The following is a 22,878-nucleotide window of genomic DNA, read 5'->3' as shown; positions in this document are numbered from 1 at the left end:
CTATATCAGTCACACACACTATATCAGTTACACACACTATATCAGTCATACACACTATATCAGTCACACACACTATATCAGTCACACACACACTATATCAGTCACACACACTATATCAGTCACACACACTATAACAGTCACACACACTATATCAGTCACACCCACTATACCAGTCACACACACTATATCAGTCACACACACTCTATCAGTCACACACACACTATATCAGTCACACACATTATATCAGTCATACACACTATATCAGTCACACACACTATATCAGTCACACACACACTATATCAGTCACACACACTTTATCAGTCACACACACTATAACAGTCACACACACTATATCAGTCACACACACTATATCAGTCACACACACTATAACAGTCACACACACTATATCAGTCACACACACTATATCAGTCACACACACTATATCAGTCACACACACTGTATCATTGCTTTTCTGGAAAAGATCCAGCAGTCAATTCTATAACACTTGTTAATTCTTATGTTTGGTCAAAGTTAACTAAAATGGTTATTGATTGGTCAATATTTATCCAATAAAATGGCAGTTAAATGTGCAACTAACCACTAACCAAAAGATAACATGTGGACAACTAAACCAAGTTTTATACAAATGGCTGCATGCCATCTTCAGGTCAAACAACTTTTTTAATACTTACACATGGAAAGGACAATGGTGTTCATAAGATATAATAATAATAATAATAATAATAATAATAATAATAATAATAATAATAATAATAATAATAAAATAAACGAAACACAAAAATAACTATAATTACTTGATAACTTTTAATTCTAAAAATAGTATAAACAAGATACATTTGGCAATATTTCTTAACAAATATGCCTCTAACTAATTTACATACAGTAGGAGTTTCTTTGGAATATATTATGGAAATTCTTCAGCAAAACATGCTTAGTTTCTCGTACACGTATGTTCTATATACAACATCTATAAATGGTATTAGATGCTTTGCTCATTTAAAATGAGTGTCAGATCAATTGCTTTCAAAAGGACAAAAACAAACTATTTGAAAAGAAGTAATTAGTAATTGTTGTATATATTGCCCTCGTAAATCTTACTAAACAAATTAACTTGAATATTATGAAATATTATCGAACTAGTTGGTTTTCTATGTCAAATCCCCTTTTCTGAACATATCAATGATTGTCTTATAATTACACAATGGGCATAACCATTCCTTTCTTGACCACACTTCCATCCCCTTTGACCACCGCTGGCCACACAGTCCAGTCACAAACTTGACCACTCGTACCCGTGGATATGTCAAACATGTCACTGTCTATCGGATCTCCCTTTGGAATCCAGTAAATGGCTAGCGGATGGCGTTGTGACGTCATGGAAGAGATGCACTTTATACAAGAGTGAATAAATGATCGTAATGGATTTGTTACATGCCCTGGGTGTAATGCCTTCGGGAGGCGGCTCTGAATAAACTCCTGAAATGAAAATAAAACGGACAAATAGTTCAGACACTTTGTATTAATTGTATATAATAGCGCGATCGAGAAGTAGTTCAGTTTGCGGACAAACTGCCATCAAAAACCGAGTAGAGAGGATTGCCTCAACTCGTTGCAGAATGAAAGCGCCATTGTGCATAACGATTTGAAACTTCCCAGGAAAAAATAAACTTTGTAAAACACATTGACATGTAGAAATCATGATCATCAAACAAGAGTCACTAGTCCATGGCCATCGATTAAAGCAGAAACTAAAACAAGAGATGTTTGTCCAACATTATCCCCCCCCCCCCCCCCCCTGAGCGCCATGTTGTCAGGATTATATGGACAATGGAATGAAATATGCATGGACCGAAATGACAGCTGATTTGTCACTGATATTGGATGTCGTTGAGGCAGTTTTAAGATGACCATTCAAAGTTTGAGGATAGAGTGTGTTATGACCATGACCTTTGATCTCAAAATCCATAGGAGTCATCAGCTGGTCACCAAAAATCTTAATGTCAAGTTTGAGGGCCATAGGTGCAGGCATTGACAAGTTATCACACAGACAAGCTTTTTTCGTTCAAGGTCACTGTTACCTTGACCTTTGACTCGATGGACCCTAAAATCATAAGGGGTCATCTAAAGATCAGACACAACTCCAAGTCAAGTTTGAGGGCCATGGGTGCAGGCACTGTCGTATTATCACTTGAAACATTTTCGCATTCAAGGTCACTGTGAAATTGACCTTTGACCCAATGACTCCTTAAATCAATAAGGGTCATCTCCTCGTCAGGCCCAACTTCCATCTCAAGTTTGATGATCATAGGTTCTGGCATTGTTGAGATATCACTGGGAGAAGGTTTGTTAACTTTTTTCGTTAAAGGTTACTGTGATCTTGACCTTGGTCCGATGACCCCCAAAGTCAAGAGGGGTCATCTACTGGTCAGGCCCAACCTTCATGTCAAGTTTGATGACCAAAGGTCCAGAAATTGTCGAGTTTGCTTTCAAGGTCACTGTGACCTTGACCTTTGACCCCTAAAATCAAAAGGGGTCATCTACTGGTCAGGCCCAACCTTCATGTCAAGTTTGATGACCATACTTCCCGGAATTGTTGAGTTATCACTCGGACAAGCTTTGGTCTACCGACGGACCGACCGACCGACCTACCGATATGTGCAAAGCAATATACCCATCTTCTTCGAAGGGGGGGGGGGCATAATAAACTGAAATAATATATATATTTAACCCACGATACACTTAGAAACATGCCATTGATTCCTAGTTTAGCTTACCTAAAATGTTTTTTTTCAAACATCATTTATCTATGGTATATGGCCACGGGTCCAGAAGACAATGTACAAATGACAAATTGAGCTATTAAACAATTGATCAAATTTCTGACAAAAAGCACATATAAAAGAAGTATATAAAGCCTGCTTACATGGACAAAATATATATAAGTGTTTTAATTGATTGTGCCTTATGCTAGATAGACGTGTGATGAAAAGCATTACGTTACACAAACATCCTCATTACTGTACATGAGATTGCATTTACTAGATCATTTTAATATAAAATGGCATATATTTCTATCTCTCAATGCACTTACCTCAAGCGAATGCTCTGAAGGGGAGTGTTTATGGGATTTGTGCCATACATCTTCAGTACACATGTCATACACCGACTGGAAAATGTTAAAACAACTTGGTATGATTCAAATCTGAGACATTTATACATGTGCAAATATTTCTACAGCGTTTTGTTATCTAGATGCGTAGATTCAGAAGTGTAGTTATGTAATTTACTCCTTCTGTCCCTCACACCTAACCACCAAACCACTTACGCCTGTGTTAGATTGGGGCGTTGACAGTGTTGCACTTATCATTACTGTCAATAATCAGTCTGGACCAAATGAACGGATGGAATGTCCCAACTATGGTTTGAGTGCTTCCGAAATATCGCATTTTCAGAGATTTTCCGTGATCAAGATTGACAACAGTCAGAACACACTTCCAAAAATGTATTTCTTCTTTATCAATAAATGTTGGAATTTATGTGGAGAGGAAATCTTATACAGTGTAATTTTATACGATAGTGGCCGAATTATTGCATGTTTCGCTGATAATGTATGGTCGTTGTCCTACAATCTCTGTATCGAATCATGAAACCTAATTTTAATAAAACGCTTGGATATGTGCTTGTCGCATAGTTTCGATTTAAGATTAACAACTGTATGTTTGATACATTTATAGATGTTACTAAAATACAACAAGAGCTGTCACAGAGACAGCGCGCTCGACTATTCCGCCGCTTTTCGGTGTATGGATTGAACAGTTTTGGCGAAACATGCATGTATCAATGTTAGATTTTAATGCAATACATGATGTGCTGAGATATTTACATAAATTGAATTGGAAAATATTTGAGGTGGTACGCAAACTTTAAATTCTAAGTAGAAAAAGGGGCATAGTTTTGTCAAAATGCTTGATAGAGTTACCTCCTACTGTGTACAGGATGGGGGCATGATGGTGAACAAGTGTGCAAAGTTTCAACGCCAGATGTCAATGGACTTTGAAAATATTTGAGGTGGTACTCAAACTTTAACCTAAATTCTAAGTAGAAAAAGAGGCATAATTTTGTCAAAATGCTTGATAGAGTTATCTTCTCCTGTGTATGGGTTGGGGAATAATGGTGAACAAGTGTGCAAAGTTTCAAAGCCAGATGTCAATAGAATTTGAAAATATTTGAGGTGGTACAGAAAATTGAACGTAAATTCTAAGTAGAAAAAGAAACATAATTTTGCCAAAATGCTTGAAAGAGTTACCTCCTACTGTGTACAGGTTGGGGACATGATGGTGAACAAGTGTGCAAAGTTTCAAAGCCAGATGTCAATGGACTTTGAAAATATTTGAGTTGGTACGCAAACTTAAACATAAGTGGCTATGCCGACGCCGACGCTCGGGTGACTAGGATAGATCTCCTTATTCTTCGAATAGTCGAGCTAAAAATGACCCGCGCTTTAATTTTTACACCTTACAGAAACACAACAGCCAAAACTATCCCGTATTTATATCTCAATTAACGAAGGAGCTAGAGTTATCATCATTTCAATTTCAAACCCAGGTTTTGCTGACAACGGTGATTCGGATATATAAATAATTACGATGATTGATTGTAATTGAGAGGTTTCTGAATTACATAATGTAATGGAACCTACAACAAGAAGCCAGCAGTCCATTTAATTAAGTGTGTGGTAACCGCCTTGGAACTAGACGACATCAGCGGCCGATTCTTCAATTGTGGAACATACAGGGACAAGCCCAGTAGCCATATAAATAAATTAACGATGCATCCAGTGTGTGTTGATTACTTTTCACCATTTTGGAACTGGGGCTTGGAAAAATGCGTTGTTTTGACTAAAATTGGGAAGTCCAGAAATGAACAAGAATGCGTAAAAATAGACCGAACGATGAAATAATGAACGATAGGTTTTGTTTATTAGAGTACACTTAATTCTCCTTACAAAACGGTTTTTAGGGTTTAATCCTTCGGTGAAATAAATAAAAAGGAGCGTTTCATAGCGTTGGGGATGTAACCCAAAATAAGTCAGGAAACACGCACAAACTGAACCAGTCTTAAGTTACAAGATTCAAGACCCAGCCGACACTTGACAAGAAGCACACAGTCACAGATAACAGGTGCATTCAAATATCTTTATCAAAAAGATAAAGCATCATAGCCGTCATTTATAATATTAAACCGGTCTTCAATATCTCAACCTAAGTAACACTTGTAGCAACATTTATCAATTAAAAAAAACTTATCGGGGCCGGCTTTATAACAATAAAATATAACGCACACAATCATGCCAACTTACGATAATAACTTTAAATACTAACGATTAGATACATAAATCACCTTCAATGAATAATTCTCGCCAGAGCAACAAAGATGACTCATCCACGGCACGGATATGGCAACATCTGCTGAAAGGGGCGGATCCAAGATATGGACCCCGTAAGTGAGAGGGCGTACCTTAGGGCGTAAGCTTTTCTAAAACCACAACGGCCCAAGCGGCCGCTATTGTAACGTTGGAGCCCCCAGCAGTTTTCCATTATGAGTCCAACACAAAACAAGAATACACAGTAAACATTATGAATTTAACTTCAAGAACTATAACTATTTCTACAAAAGCCATAGTTTGTGTAATTCAACCAGTCACCCTAGATGAAAGCGTGTTTAAAAAAATGAAAAAGAACAACCAATGCCAGATGTACTCAAACAGATTAACATTAACTCTGAAGTTTCCAAGGACCAACATAAACAGTTAATTGAACTTTTGAAACAACTTGAATAGATTTTCTCTAAACGTGATACTGACATTGGAAACTGTACTGGTAAAAAAACATAGAATAGATTTACATGATGAAACACCTTTCAAAGAACGTTATAGAAAAATACCGCCGAATACGGTTGATGAAGTTATAAGACACCTGGAAGATTTATTAGCAAGTGCAGTAATCCGAAGATCGTACTCACCATGGGCATCACCGGTCGTCATTTGTAGAAAGAAAAATGGAAAGATCCGAATGTGTGTCGACTACAGGAAATTGAATGAAAGAACAGTTGAAGATAGCTACGCCCTTCCACGAATAGGAGATGTAATAGATTGTCTACATGGGTCGAAGTGGTTCAGCACAATTGATATGAAAAGTGGTTATCACCACATTGAGGTGGACGAGTATCACAAAGAGAGAACCGCCTTCACTGTAGGACCCCTGGGATTCTTGGAATTCAACAAATTACCGTTTGGTTGTTGTTACAGACCGGCTACGTTTCAGAGAATTGTCGATGAGATCTTAGGCAATTACAACATGAAAATATGCATAATATACTTGGATGACTTTATTATAATGAGCAACACATTTGAAGAAAATTTAGAAAGATTGCAACTCATTTTGACTAGATTACAAAAAGCAGGCATCAAATTATCTCCAGAGAAATGTTTCTTTCTTGAACAAAAAAGTTAAATTCCTTGGCCATGTCGTAGAAGTGGATGGAGTAGAGGCAGACCCCGAAAAGTGTGAAAAAGTCCAAAACTACCCAAAACCAACAAATTCAGACAAATTGAGATCATTTTCGGTACTAGCAGGATACTATCGCAAATTCATAAAAAAACTTCAGCAAGATAGCAAAACCACTTCTAGATTTATTACCACCAACCACAACTTTAAAAAAAATCATGAAAGCAAAGACATTAGAATGGAAATGGGAAGATATACATAAAGAAACATCAAAGAGCTAATAACATCTCCACCAGTTTTAGGCTATCCCGTATTCGACCAACCTTTTGAACTGCATACAGACGCCTCGAATAGTGGCATTTTATCCGTACTGCACCAAGAACAAGAAAGAAGAAAAGGAGTTATCGCCTTCGCTAGCAGAAGCTTATCAAAATTTGAAAAAAATAATTTAGCATTTAAACTTGAATTCCTTGCTTTAAAGTGGTCGATAACAGAAAAATTCAGAGACTATTTAACATACATTATGAGCGCAGCAAAACTGGAAGCAACTGGCCAGAGATGGGTTTCACATACAATAATTTATAGACCTGGATCGAAGAACGCAGATGCGGACATAATGTCAAGATACCACATGCAAGACAGAAATGAGATTAAAGAAATTAGAATCTAAGGTGACATCATAAAAGCTATGTGTAATGCCAACTACAACACACCAATAGCTGAAACTTTACATTGTCACAACTTGAACATCATGGATGTACCTTATGACCCAAGTCAAACCATAACACATAGAAATGAGGGAACTTAAAGACAGCAGAGAGAAGATGAGATTTTAGGAGTTTGTTTACGGGCCACCATATACAGAGTATTTCCGAAGAGAGCATTAGAAACTGGAAAGAGAGAACATTTATCTATGTCAACACAGTTTGAGAAATGTATTGCTAAAAGAGGATTGCTAAACAGGGAAATAGTAGAAAACACAAAAAGGTTCAACAACTAGTATTACCATCAATACATAGAAAACAAGTACTGGCTGATTTACACAATGAAGTCGGTCAACCTGAAAGAGAAAGAACAATAACATAAATCCGCGAACGATTTTTTTTTGGCAAGGATACACTGTAGACCGATATGACCGAAGTCTCAGAAAAAAATCGCCAACAAATGCAAGAGCATCACTGATAAACATCAAATCAACATATCCATTGGAGATTGTTAGTACAGACTTCCTTACAGTAGATGCGTGTAAAGGAGGAATGAGGAACATTCTTGTGGTAACAGACCACTTCCCAAAGTACTCGGTGGCGGTTGCAACAAAGAACCAGACTGCGAAAACAACTGCAGAGGCTCTACTAAACAAGTTCATCTACATTTTCGGAACACCGACCAAATTATTATCAGATCAAGAAACAAATTTTGAATGTGAAATTTAAGGAACTTTGTCAGTTAATAGGAAAAGAGACGATCATAACTACAATTTACCATCCACAATGTAAGGGCATATCAGAGCGCTTCAACAGAACACTTCTTAACATGATTGGAACTTTAGAACCGGAAAAGGAAGATAATTGGAAAAAGTACTTGCCGTCACTTACATTCTCATAAAACGCCATGAAGCACGAGCACTCTATTCAAAATTGAAAATGAAGATCAAATTTCAACAGAATATCTTGGTGATTTAAAGAAGAAACTTGATACAGCTAGAAACAAAGCCAACAATAGAAGAAGAAGAAGAAGAAGAAGAAGAAGAAGAAGATTTTATTAACTATAAGCTTACAGCCCATCAGTTACATATAATATAAACATGTACAGTATATAAACATTTCCGATAGAACAACTTTCAAAATCAATCATAATGTATAAACAAAGTAAAGTTATATCACATTTGCTTTAAATACTGAAAAATAGTTAGTGGAGAAAAGTGTCTAATGTCTAAACTGACGCATTTCAAAGCCCTTATAGACAAAACAACATAGTTTTCTAATAGTAGTTACATTTTCGCTCGAAATCAGTTCGATAAATTTAGGAATATTTGGATTGCGCCAATAATATCGCTTAATGTATAAGATTCTTAATTCATGATATAAAGGACATTCTAAGAGAAAATGGAATTCATCTTCAAGTGTATTACAAAGTTGGCATTTTCGTTCATTTCTTGGAATTATCTGGGGCTTGTGCCATCTGCCCATTTCTATTTCTAATCTGTGTGATGCTACTCTTAGTCGTGTTAAAGCTGTTCTGAATTTATTGTTTTGTATGGTGTCTAAATATGAGTGATAATTAAAATTTGCAAATAGTATGTATGTTGACGCTCTTGATGACTCTCGTAATTCTTCATTCCATTTTTGCATGAAACAGTCTCTAGCCCTCATCTTAAAGGTGTGTATAAAATATTTTGTATTTACAACCCCTTGGTTAAGCCAAACTTCAGCGAATCCCATAGATTCTAACAGATTTTTAACTTTAATTGCCCAATTTATTTCCGTTGCGTTGTTTTGTATATCAGTTAACATCGAGTTATATGTAAGTCGGATGAATTTTCTTCCATCCGTCATTGTTATTTTCAACCAAAAGCGGATGATTGATGTCAATCTATGGACATACAATGGGACTCTACCTAATTCTCCATATATAAAGTTGTTTTGCGTTGAAAGTTTAACGCCTAATAGTATTTTTAAAAAATGGAGGTGGATTTTTTCAAGTCCATCTGCTTTCGAAAAACCCCATACTTCTGAACCATAATTAAGTATTGGAGTTATTAATTTATCGAATAATGATAAGACGTGGCTTACTTTCAAATTTGTAAATGTTGATAAGTATTTTTTAAGTTTAAATATGGCTTTGAGCGCTTGACCTCCAAGGGCTTCAAACGTTTTATTAAATGAGCCCCCAGTGGAAAAAGTTATTCCAAGGTATGTAAACTGATTTACTATTTCTATTTCTTTATTATCATAAAAGAATTTTAAATTATTTCTTAATCTGCCCCCTTTCCGAAACACCATAATCTTTGTTTTTTCAATATTAACAACTAATTTCCATTTCTGACAATAATTTTGTAAAATATTCAAGCCATTTTGTAGGTCTTCCTCTGAATTGGAAAATATAACGATATCATCGGCATACAATAATAGCAGTAGTTTGAGTGTGTTAATATTAAGACCTTGGAACCCTTTTAGTAAGAATTCTTCTTCTAAGTCATTAATATACATAGAAAATATAAATGGAGACAAGCAGTCCCCCTGACGTGTCCCTATTGAACATTTAAATGTCTCACTTAGCTCATTTTGAAATTTTATGCTTGATTTTACATTGCAATATAACGACTGTATAGTATTCATCATGTTGCCACGTATGCCGTATTTAATTAGTTTGTAAAATATATTACCCCTTAATAATAAATCAAATGCTTTGGTAAAGTCAACAAAACATACATACAGTTTGTTGTTTTGTTTAAGAATACTTTCAATGATATTACTAAAGACATATATATTGTCAATCGTACCCATATTTTTTCTGAAACCGGCTTGTGACTCGGTGTAAACATAGTAATTTTCTGCCCATGTATTCAATCTATTATTAATTATACGGGTAAATAATTTGCCTAATGTGCTTAGAAGAGTTATACCCCTATAGTTTTCAGGCAGATTTGGGTCCCCCTTTTTAAATAATGGTACAATATAGCCCTCTGTCCATTGCGAAGGGAAATAACCAAGTTTTAGGACACTATTAAATAAAGCATTAAAATATCCCGATAAATGAGGAAATCCATGTTTAAGAATTTCGTTTAAGATAAGATCAGGTCCACCAGAGCGACCGCTGGTTAGTTGGGAGCATGCTGTCTTTATTTCTTTAGTTGAGATATCGATGTCTAGTTCTGAGAACATGACTTGTAGTTCCCCATTTAAGAATCTGTTGTTAAAATATTCGGTTTCTTCATCTTCCTGATAGAAAACCAAATCTGGATTATTGATGGATTTAAAATATTGCTCAAACTGCGAGATTGATATATTGCCCGATGACTTATTATTGTTATTATTTTGCCTATTTTTGAGCATATTCCAATATAGTTTAGCATTTTTGTATCTTGCTTGAACCAGTTTTTCTGTAGCATTTTTATCATGTAGGTATCGTTTTGTCCTCAAAAGAGTTTTATATTCTGTTCGCGACTTTGTTAAAAGTGATCTATTTTCATCCGAGTCGTTATTTCTGTAGCTATTTAGTTGTGAAAAGAAATACTTTCGTTTTTCTGTACACTCTCTATCAAACCATTCGTTTTTATTTTTACTTTTGCTAGTCGAGGTAGTACCATGCAGTATATTTCTTTTGAATAGCGGATTACAGATACTCCCCATTTCCTCATAAAATATATCCAAGTTGGCTTCTAGATTTTCAGTAGTATTAACATTTTGTAGATTATTTGTTAACGAATCTAATTTTAAAACAAACGAGTCTTCAATGAGATTGCTTTTAAAAGTATCCAACATTTCATCATTCCATTTGTATATAAAATCTACCGTTCGACTTTCGTGATTACTTTCAGCAAAATTATTATCATTATTTATTTCTACCTTTTTTGACAAAGAAAACGATATTTCACAATGATCGCTTAAAATATTCGGGTCATTAACTGTAAATGACGAGAAATGGGGTATTAAATTCGGTTTACACAATACATTATCCACAACGCTACGACCCTGACCTTTAATACAGGTAAAATTTCCAATATTTTTATCGTTTCCTACCCTGCCATTCATTATGCGTAGACCCGTTAGCTTACAAAAATTAATAAGTAACCTTCCGTTTTCGTTTACCGTTAAATCTTTAGTGTTTCTCGGTAAGAAATCGTCTGCAATACATTAGACCAGAAAAGAAACAAAAAGAAGTTATATTATGACAAAAAGGCAAAGTCTGCAATCATTAACGAAGTTGACAAAGTATTAGTGAAAATACTAGATTACAATGGACCACACAAACTGTCAGACAAGACGTATATGATATTGTAAGTCAACCAAATAGAGACATACCGGTGTTTATTTTAAGAAATTCAGATGGGAGGGAGAAGAAACTTCACCGAAACCATCTATTACTGGTTAACGATATACGATAGATGTATGCTGATAAGAAAACAACTAGAATTTCGCGAATCGAATGTGTTTCAAGAAAGCCCATATATCTAGTCAAGGTTACCATGACCTAGACCGTTGAGGCTTATGACAAGAATATAATAACAGGTATTTCAAAATATATTGGTCGGAAACAATATGTGAAGCGGAAGACCAGGTCTCAGACGACGACGCAGGATAAATTAATCCATATATAATGTATGTCATGTTTTATTTACATATATGCCCATGTACAGTTTTTGTTAGTCTTACCCCTAAATGCAACTATCCTTTTAAAAACATCCAGGTACGTGTGTTACATTTTATAGATGCTGTGGTTTGGGCTTATTTTGATACTTATTCGTGGACTTATTTATGCACACAATGCGTTTTTAAACATAATGTGTTAGGGAATGACAAACATGGATATTGATCTGTACAATTCCACTTTAAGACAAAGTAGTTTGTATTTAATAAAACATGTGTTTATTGCTCACATGGTATTGTACTACAATAGCGTATTTATCCGATCAATATGCACGCTGTTATGCAGTATCTGTTATATATCATATATTCTTCTAAAGCCCTGTTAATACCATTCGCAATGAAATGTGTCGTGTATGCATTGAGTGCTTTTTTAATGCATCTATTGTCACAGCACGTGCTATAAACTCTATCATGTTTTCATTAAATGGTAAATATTTATACCAGTAGCCATGCAAACAGTTCTAATGCGTGGGCTTACTAGTTCCTACTCGAATGATCAAGGACAAGAGACCAGATGATACAGGACAAGACATCAGATGATACAGGACAAGACACCAGATGATACAGTTGCAAGAAAAAAAGAAAATGTCAAAAACTTACATAAAATTGATATCGTTGTGCACAGCGCACTTACTGATATATCACATTGCTAATGACAGATGTATTTTTCACAGTTTTTGCATATTTTTCCATTTCGAAATTTACTGGATATTTCTACCACTTACATCCCAGTTTATTTAAAAATAACGTCGGTATATACATCTGTACTAACCAAGTGACTTTAACATGCTAAATTTATAAACAATAAACTCGGAAACAATTATGCGTTATTTTTAACGGTAAACCCAGCTGAAACAGCGACGAAATGCTCTTTTAATCAAGTAAAATGATGTATTATCAGCCTAATACTGGCTCGTATTGACAATTCTAGGCTTGTTTTGAGGAAATAGTGTGTTTGCCGATTTTGGTATAATCTGGTGTCTAGCCCCTTTAACGACCCAGTGTATTGTTCGTGATCTTTCATGATTGTTCAACCAAACGGGAGTAGTACGTACCCTGACAATCCTCATCAGAAGGTATATGATTTCCTCCTCGTGTTTCTCACTGGTCAGGGAAGCCCTTGCCTCTTCCCACTCATTCACGTAAATCCTGTGGAATTCCTCAGCTAATTGGTTATTCTTCCCGGCCATACTTAACAGCTCGCAGCTTAAACATAAGACCACAGGCGGATTGCATATTGTGTCTAACAAGTAAATCATAGTGAAAAACAACACGAAATGATATGCTTCATACAATCTGGACCATAGGCTGATTGAATATTGTGTCTGATATGCTGCTTACAGTCTGGACTATAAGCGGATTGCATATTGTGTCTGATATGCTTCGTACAGTCTGGACCATAGGCGAATTGCATATTGTGTCTGGTAAGCTGCTTACAGTCTAGTCCATAGGCGGATTGCATATTAAGTCTGATAAGCTGCTTACATTCTGGTCAAATGCGGATTGGAAATTGTGTCTGATATGCTGCTCACAGTCTGGTCCATAGGCGGATTGCATATATCTGATATGCTTCGTTCAGTCTAGTTTATTGGCGGATTGCATAATTGTATCTGATATGCTTCGCACAATCTGATTAATTGGCGGATTGCATATTGTGTCTGGTAAGCTGCTTACAGTCTAGTCCATAGGCGGATTGCATATTGTGTCTGGTAAGCTGCTTACAGTCTGGTCCATTGCATGTTGCATGTTTTGTCTGATATGCTTCGTTCAGTCTGGATTATTAGCGGATTGCATATTGTGTCTGGTAAGCTGCTTACAGTCTGGTCCATTGCATGTTGCATGTTTTGTCTGATATGCTTCGTTCAGTCTGGATTATTAGCGGATTGCATATTGTGTCTGATATGCTTCGTTCAGTCTGGATTATTAGCGCATTGCATATTGTGTCTGATATGCTTCGCATAGTCTGGACTATAGGCGGATTGCATATTGTATCTGATATGCTTCGTTCAATCTGGATTATTGGCGGATTGCATAATTGTGTTTGATATGCTTCGCACAGTCTGGACCGTTGGAGGATTGCATATTGTATCTGAGAAACTTCGTTCAGTCTGGACCGTTGGATCATAGACGGATTGCATATTGTGTCTGATATGCTTCCTACAGTCTGGACCATAGACGGATTGCATATTGTATCTGATCTGCTTTGCACATTCGGGACCATAGGCGGATTGCATATTGTATTTGATGCTTCGTACGGTCTGGACCATTAGCGGATTGCATTTTGTGTCTGATATGCTTCGTACAGTCTTGACCATAGGCGGATTGCATATTGTGTCTGATATGTTTCGTACAGTCGGGACCATAGGCGGAGTACATATTGTGTCTGATACGCTTCGTATAATCTGGATTATAGGTGGAATGCATATTGTGTCTGATACGCTTCGTACAATCTGGACTATAGGCGGAATGTATAATGTGTCTGAAATGTTTTGTACAATCTGGACTATTGGCGATATATTGTGCCGGATATGCTTCGTACAGTCTGATCCATACAGATTGCATGTTTTGTCTGATGTGCTTCTTAAGTCTGGACTATAGGTGGATTGCATGGTGTGTCTGATATGCTTCTTTCAGTCTGCACCATGTATGTTTAAATCCATTGATCGATTTATGTCGAAGAACTGAACATCATTAGAAACCTTGCAGTGCATGTATAAAGAGCTTTCGATATTAGAAAGCAGCATACTTTGTAACTCATACAAATGTCAAGCCTACAATATATGTTGACTGATATATGTCTATTAACTAAGTTACCATTAAGTGTACGTAAAAACAAACTACCGAATACCGATATCCCTTAATAATACATTCATTAAGTTGTTGATCTATTGCATTTTATGTATCCAAGACTGCAATGATCATGGGTCAGTTTGACCTATCTCATTGTGTGTATGTCATGCGTTTGATTTGAAAAAAAAACAACATAACATAACATAACATTTATTAAGCATTAAACGTTTACAACATTCATAGCCAACATAAATTAAATCACTTTGTCGTAAAAAGCAAAGACATGGTCAATAAAGAGATGTTGCATAATTTCTAACATAATTGTAACAATGGTTTTAGTTATCACATCATGTTGATTTCGTGATCGTAATATAAATGCAAAGTACATAAATTTACCAATATTTCGTTTTTCTTGAATCTGATGACATCAAAGTTATAAAATTTTGTTTTGTAGGCCAATGGCAAAAATAAGGTTTAAAGTATTCTTTCCTTAAATTATTATAATATGGACAAATTAGCAGAAAATGATATTCGTTTTCAATGACATTAATTTGAAAAAACAAAAACAATCGTCTGTTCTGTTCCGTTCTGTAAGCGGTAAATAACATGTACCATAATATATGTTAAACGTTAACATTCTAGACACACGCAATCGACTTTGGTCTGTGTATTGAAAACGAAGCTAATTAAGGGGCCTACCTCACGTTATGTTTCACATATACAAACTATATAAACGTTGTTCGAACACCTCGTTGTAATGTGCGTAAGCATTGATTATATTATCAAAAGTACAAACTAATAGCTCACCAGCAATTCTTATCTCACCTGAGATATGACATAACCACATGCTATAATACAATTAATTCCCGACGCAATTACTTTACAACCTGCAAACTGAATCATGGCACATATATTTAGAATTATACATTTACATATATTTAGAAATACAACATAAACTCACCGTTTCGTCCTCTTGTTGTTATGGCGGTGGCTTTTATTTCAGTCCTCAGCTTGTAACCATTTCTGTGGGATAACTATTGACAATTGATCTGAAAAACGAGGAGGAACTAAAACAAGAATTGAGCTGCATCCGACGTTCTTAACACACTTTTCAATTGAAATAATCCTTGGTTAGTTTAATGTTTCTTGGCTTTAGCATTAAACTTGACATCGGGATGAATTTGCCTGAAAGAAGAAGGCACAATATCTTAATTTTCAATTAAATTTATTTAAATGTTCAATCAGAGGCAATATTTGTAGTATTTCCAATCTGGAAGACCAAATATAAACGTATGCATAAAACAAACATAAACTGTAATTATATCATCTGCGACAAGCCAAATAAATATGTGTTACCGCACAATGCAGAATTCAACTCCCTTTAAAACTGGAAAGACAAATTAGAATAACACATTCATATTACAAGCAATATCCAGGCTCGAACAAAAGCCTCTGTCCTTGAAAAAATATCTAAAAACTCGCGAACTAACATAAACTAATCCAATTTGCACTTATAATCCAGTCGGCAGCGTGAACGAATTGTCTATAAGCGAAAGGCCTGTCCCAATAAGAGCTCTAGGTTCCAGACTCATCTATGGTCGTTATTGTCATATCAACATTTCCCTGGCAAGGGAGTTATTTGAAATATAGATTTTGCGTTCACGGGCGTCTGTGCAGGGATACATTATACAACTACGAGATAAACTGTCAATATTTATCCAAGCAAGTGAAGTTATTTTTTTTTCAAAATTGGAGACTAGTACACATGACTGATTATTTTAATTATTCGTTGTCTTATGCTAAAGAACAGTCGCTGGACCTGTACATACCCCAATCGGCAAATTTTATGATATCATCAAACAGCTGCAAGCGAATATAAACTTCCGACCTGTTATTCAGTTGCTTTGAAGTAATCATCTGTATTATGTTAGGTTTAGCCCAAACCTGATTTGTGATGCTAAATAAAAGATAAATTACAAGCGTTGTTTTCAATCAGTGCCAGGGCCCTGTTTCGATAAAGAGAATACTTTCCGGGTGTAACCCCGTTCATGGCGTAAACTGCATTTCAATAAAAAAAAAGATATCGTATAAACAATAAAGTTATATGTATTCTGTCCGTCATTTTACAGGTGTCCCAAAGGTACCCAAGGGTATGGTTTACGACTAAGACATCTTATTGAAGCAGAGCTCAGACCTGTGCATCATGATAATGAATACTTCGGTTTTTTGGCGTCCTCCGCATGAGCCAAATTACACTGCCGTTTGATTTGCCATAAATGCGATTCCCATTGTGAAAATGTAAACGCTAGTTCATTATTTTGTAGACATGAACAATATAAACTACCTACAGCAACGCTTAGAAAGCCATTAAAAATGTACTATGGGTAATTTGGATCATCATCTTTCGTATAGCAGCAATTACGTCTTGAGTGTTGTACTAATCCTAATTTTAATCGATGCACTGTTTTCACATACATGGATTTGATTCAATGTTCGGTCTGAAATGATTTAGTTAAGCCACTGTTACATAATGGCCAAACAGAACAAAACATTGTAAGTAGATATAGCTCGTCGTCGTTGTTTTTTGTAAGTAGTTGGTTATCATCAAATGTCTCTAATTTAACATTTCTGACCGAACATTGAGACAAATTCCAGTGTTTCAACGTACTGTACATATGAATGCAGTTGTATCATTTACTGACTTGTCATTCACTCTTATAATTATACAATCCAGTATCCTGTATCTACATTTCAATAGAAAGTGTATGTTGGTAAAGGAAATGGATACAATATGATTGATCATTCATTTACGATAACACTTCCGGTCTCCAGATACATATCATACAACTATGTACAAGTACCTTGCCCGACCCATATACAAGTTGTATTGGATCTGTATATATGACAGTGGTTCTGTTGAGCAGTGACTGATCAAGGACGCGATTGTCTTATGCAACACCAGTTAAATTGGGTTAAACTGTAATAGTTTTATCGATTGAACTTGAAGTACTACAGAAATTCAATAACAATAAAGACACTTACTTGTATATTTGCAATACGATTAACCCATGAGATACTACCATAAATCATCTACCAGAACGCCAGAATGCCACTTTATAAATATATTATTTTTAGAGTATACTGCATCATATAAGTTCGGCATTGGACATTCCTGTTTATGATCATATTAACAGATGTACATGTCGGCGAATGGAGTTGTGGGCTAAAATATGGCACATCCTGTTCAATATTTCACTGTCTAATCAAAGCAATTATGTTCATAACATCTCTCTGACAAGTGTTTTTACACGACCAGCATCGAACACTCACTCAGCACCACACGTAGGCGGCAAAACACATGTAAACATACCTGTTTTATCCGATTAACAATAGCACACACATGTAGGCTTGTAAACAACAGTCCATCTTTAATTTGTTCGTTTATGCTTCCGCGACTACAAATTTTAAACTTCCATACTACACGGTTCATACACAGCACATAAATATAGTACAATATCTTTACCTGATCGAGTCCATTGTAAACCGCACCAAGTGTTATCCGGTGTGTGCGTATGAATTCAATATATATCTGTGTTAGTATCTTATTTAAATAAACTAAACTGAAAAACGCACACTCTATTTAAATATTTGAAAACGCTTAAACGAAAGTGAATACTAATTCGGATACCACCTGTAACCATGACATTCACGTTGGTTCATTCCGGATAATTAGTATAAAGCATTAGCTGAACTGTACATATGATGATGTGTCAGTTGTTGTTCGTTGAATTTTCAATAATGTTTGCTTTAAATTCAAACGCAATTCAAATCCGCTGTACCAACTTCAAATTCTAATTTTCACTCGAAAGATATCGTAGCATATTATGTAAAATCTTTTTACCTGACAAACATTTATATGACTGAATACATTTGCAACAAGCCACCCACATATGGCATGGTTCAAATAGTAAATACAGCATACCTAAAATGCAAGGACGCCTGTCGCCAAGTTAATTTGTATACTGTAAATCGATTATGGAAACCACGCAATTGTTTTGAATTGATTCTGGAAAAATCAAATGGATTATACACAGCTAGCATTGGCGATCTACCATGTTTTACATGGCGTCTGTACAAATGAGTCATCCAGCGGATTTAGACGGGGGGGGGGGGGGGGGGGGGGGGCACCCAGCGAGCGCCCCTCCTTACATTGTTCCAAGTTTCTTTTCATGTCAATATATATGAGATACAAAATATCCAGAGCTGTCAAAACGACAGCGCGCTCCACTACTCCGCTGCTTTTAACTTGATTTACAATATTAAGGCCGGGATTGCAAAATCACGGTTGCTGGAACATGCATGGATCACTGTCAAATAAGATGCCATCCAAATAATAAACGGCAATAATTTGCATTATATAGAGTTATATAACTTGACATATTAAGTACGGTTGATGGTTGAGAACCCCTGTATAAAGTTCCATCGCAATACATGAAGTAGTTGCTGATATATAAACTAAAATGTAGTTACATCGTGGCAAAACCTTAAACATCATTTCTAAATCAAATAATAAAGGGCCAAAATAATTTGCATTATATGAAAGACAGAGTTATCGGGCTTGATTTATTCACGGTGGGTTGTGTGGTTGTATAAGCTGTATAAGTTAATACAACGTTCTAAACAATCCAACATACTCGAGTCCGAGTAAGCAATACATCAAGTAATTGCTGGGATACTTATACCTTTGTGTACTAACATGCAAAACTGCATTATCCAGATTTTTTAAGTCGAATATTAAAGCCAATAATTTGCATATATGCAAGATAGGGTTTTCTTTCATGCCTTTCAATGAAATATCATTTTTTTCATTGAAATGACAATAATGAAAATATCAATATGATATTTTCACTACTAATTAAGGAGTGAAAATATCAACTTTCAGAACTACTTTTAAAACCCATTGCAGTAACTTTCCCTTGAACAAAACTAAACATGTCACTTTTGAACCAGAAAATGTTACCAAAAAATATTTGAAATTTAAAAAAAAATGCATAAGTTTAAATAAATATGTATTCGGAAATTGACAATTTATCGTTTTTTTTTAGAAAAATGATAATCCTGATTTTTAAACGTTTTCTTAAACTTTGAAGCTGAATATTCGAACATTTGCTTTCATACGAAACAAATTACAGACGAAAATAATAACTCGAACATAAATACGATGTCATTTTTTTAAACTGTTTGTCGACTCGTTGTAGTACGTTATACAAACTTCTCGGAAAATTCACACAGTTCACAGATAAACTAATGTTTGTTTACTCCACCCACGCCTAATAATTTGTCAATAACCTAGCATGGTCTTCACTCTTTACCTGGAAAATGTCGTCAAGCGAATCAGACTGGTCTCTGACAGTGATAGATTACTGAATACTCATGTATCATGAAACAAACACTAAAGCTAAGAAAAACTGTTTTTATCCAATGATAAGCAGTAATTTTGACATGTACTCCTGTATTATTTGGGACAAATTTAAGATGAATTAATAAGAGTTAATTGATTAATGTTCATTAAATATTTGCAATGAAAAGAGGAAATAATTAACTATAAACAAAAACGCGAGGGGGGGGGGGGGCGTAATTTGGTTTCATGCAAACATTAAGAGAGAAAAATGTTTCATGGCAAACAAAATGGCAGATCTCGAATGAAAAGTACCGATTCAGGTTCCAACTTTTGCATGGTATGTGAACCTTATTTAAATTTTGAAAAATGTATCCGTCTAGTATTTGGGGGAAAACATATCCTGTGATCGACACCTTTGTTGGGTACCATAACTATTGAGATAAAAATGTAATTGAACAGATTATGGCTTACGGGGCAATGTTTCCAAATAATTGAGTTGATTTTATCAACAATTTTTCGTGTTTTTCTCTCGACAAATAGGGCATATATGCAGCATGTTGTACTTGCATGTACATATTCCTATTTTCCAAACTTCATGGTTTTAACTCGACATTACACGTTTCCTTGCCAATTTTGTCCCTTGCCCCTACCCCCAGCCCCACCCCAACTCGCCGCCGATTTTTAATCGGTACTTCTCATTCGAAATCCGCCATTATGTTTGCAATGAGACATTTTTCTCACCAAATGCTTGCATGAAATCAAACTACATCCCCCCACACACACACACCCTTGCAATAATATACCAGAATTTTACCAGCGAAGCGATACAATGACAGCTACGTCATCAGCTATAATTTTGCTTGAGGGGCGTTCCATAGGTAGCGGCGTCAGTGTGGGGAAACATTTTTATCACGTGACACAGAATTGGCAAAATACACACAAAAAGTAGGGAAAGGGGGCACAAAGCTGGTAAGTTATTTGCATATTTCTACGTTATTTGTCATCAGCCTGACCTTCGGTATCTTCCCGCTTCAGGTGTAGGGCACTGGCTTCCACGGGCACTGAACCAGATGCATCAGCGCAAACACGTACTGTCGGCCTCGTCACGAACTGCTCTAACTCAGGGTTTCTCTCATGTTAAGATTTTATGTTTTAAAGGAAAAAATCTGCAACGAAACCAAGTCATGGCATTAAACTGGATTGTCTTTCTATAAAAACGCCAAAAAGCAATTAACCGATATGTGTTTTACACCACTGACGCCTCAAAAAATGTCAACAACCTAGCTTGATCTTCAGTCATCTCCTGGAAAATTACTCATCTTCAAGCGATTCAGACTGGTCTCTTGGCAGTGAGGGATGATTGAATACTCATGTTTCATAAACAAAACTCTTAAACTAGGAAAATCTTTTTTTTAAATCTAATTATACTCTAATAATTGTTTTGCTTACATGTTCGACCCCTCAAATTTCCATTCAGTAAATGGCGACCAGTGTAATTTGGTCATGTATTCATGCACGGTCTAATTTAAAAATACAATCGTGCATTAACTGTTGTTGTTTTTAAAAAATACGTTGCATTAATAAAAGTCCATTGGTGAACGCTCATAAAATGTTTACACTAAAACACAAGTAATTAAAGAACTATAAAAAAACCTCTTTGAGAACTATTTCCCCACGAACCGCCGTAGAAATGACAACGTGATAGAAAATAAATTAAAATACCAATAAAACATAAGCATTAAAAATGGTCATTTTTTTAAGTCTAATATGTGTTATTGGGAAAAAATGACACAAAAATATATGACTTATAAGTAATGCACCAGTCAATTGTAACCACGGCTCCCCCAGGTCCGGGGGTATACCGGGGATAGCCGGGAAAATGGGCCGTGTTTTTACCTTCCAGGTGGCCCCGCAGTGCCGGGTGAATGTGGTGGTTTTGTCTTCGCGCCAAATATAGCGGGGAATGGGCCTTACCTAGGGTCCCTGGGATGCGGGCGCATTTGGCGGGGATTTTACCATCAGTTCGTCTCCGCAGGGCGCGGATTTTACCCGGGCTTGTCTTGGCCGAAAGTCATAGTCCCCGCTAGTCCCCTGACCTGGGGAGGCCGTGGTTACAATTGACTGGTGCATAACACCATGATAAATACCATTAAAAATATAATGAGTCAAATGTATGTGTGTGACAGGGCCAAGTCCAGATTTCTTCGTTAGAGGGGGCGAAACTTAGGGGCATACCCTTTTTACTTGCGCCCCTACCTCAGAAACGAAATTTATTTGGCAGGGGTTTACAAAATAGCATCCACGATTTGCACTCTAGTGCAACTTTACAGCACTCGCTGTCCGAGTTATTGAAAATTTAAGTAACTGTTGTGTATCTTATAATTATTTCCAAGCTTATAGTGCAGTAAGAAACCTGTGTTTATTGAAATATCGTTGTTTAAAAAGTATTGCTAGTCGCAGGTCATTGTTTAGCCTGTTTAGGTGACTTGTGGGGGCACGGTTTGAACATTTAAAACGGTAAACATATAATATATCATAATGTCTTTCTTTATATAAAGAAATAAATAGCTGATATGTACATGTACAATTTGTTATAAATGAATTTATTCTGTGACATAATGTGTATTTTATTTTAAGAAATTCTCAAAAACAAGAAAACCTATGGCAAACTTCAATCGGAAACCTCGGCCAGTATCAAACAGAATCTCGATGCTTGCCGGAGATGGCCGAGTTGTTACGAGTGTGGCAAACTTCTGTCGTTATGGACTATAGGGTGCTGACTTTTTTAATT

At 35.9% G+C, this 22,878-nt stretch overlaps 1 protein-coding gene across 5 annotated transcripts; it reads right to left on the bottom strand.

Annotated features, from left to right (window-relative positions):
* Window positions 1–802: 802 nt before the first annotated feature.
* Window positions 803–18,537, bottom strand: LOC128228725 (uncharacterized). 5 transcript variants are annotated; one of them, XM_052940198.1, is made up of 5 exons: window positions 18,210–18,537; window positions 15,648–15,728; window positions 12,952–13,102; window positions 3,113–3,187; window positions 803–1,497 (listed from the first exon to the last, which is right to left on the bottom strand). In XM_052940198.1, the coding sequence occupies exons 3-5, from the start codon at window positions 13,084–13,086 to the stop codon at window positions 1,216–1,218; spliced, it is 492 nt and encodes a 163-aa protein (XP_052796158.1). In that variant the 5' UTR covers window positions 13,087–13,102; window positions 15,648–15,728; window positions 18,210–18,537; the 3' UTR covers window positions 803–1,215. The 5 variants fall into 5 exon arrangements, with proteins under 5 accessions (XP_052796158.1, XP_052796157.1, XP_052796155.1 ...); XM_052940197.1 differs by having other exon boundaries at window positions 15,648–15,735; window positions 18,210–18,536; XM_052940195.1 differs by lacking the exon at window positions 18,210–18,537 and adding an exon at window positions 18,057–18,203 and having other exon boundaries at window positions 15,648–15,735.
* Between the last annotated feature and the right edge of the window lie 4,341 nt (window positions 18,538–22,878).

The sequence above is a fragment of the Mya arenaria genome, chromosome 3, assembly GCF_026914265.1.
Source record: "Mya arenaria isolate MELC-2E11 chromosome 3, ASM2691426v1".
NCBI classification, from domain to species: Eukaryota; Metazoa; Mollusca; class Bivalvia; order Myida; family Myidae; genus Mya; species Mya arenaria.
This window is presented reverse-complemented; position numbering and strand designations above follow the sequence as displayed.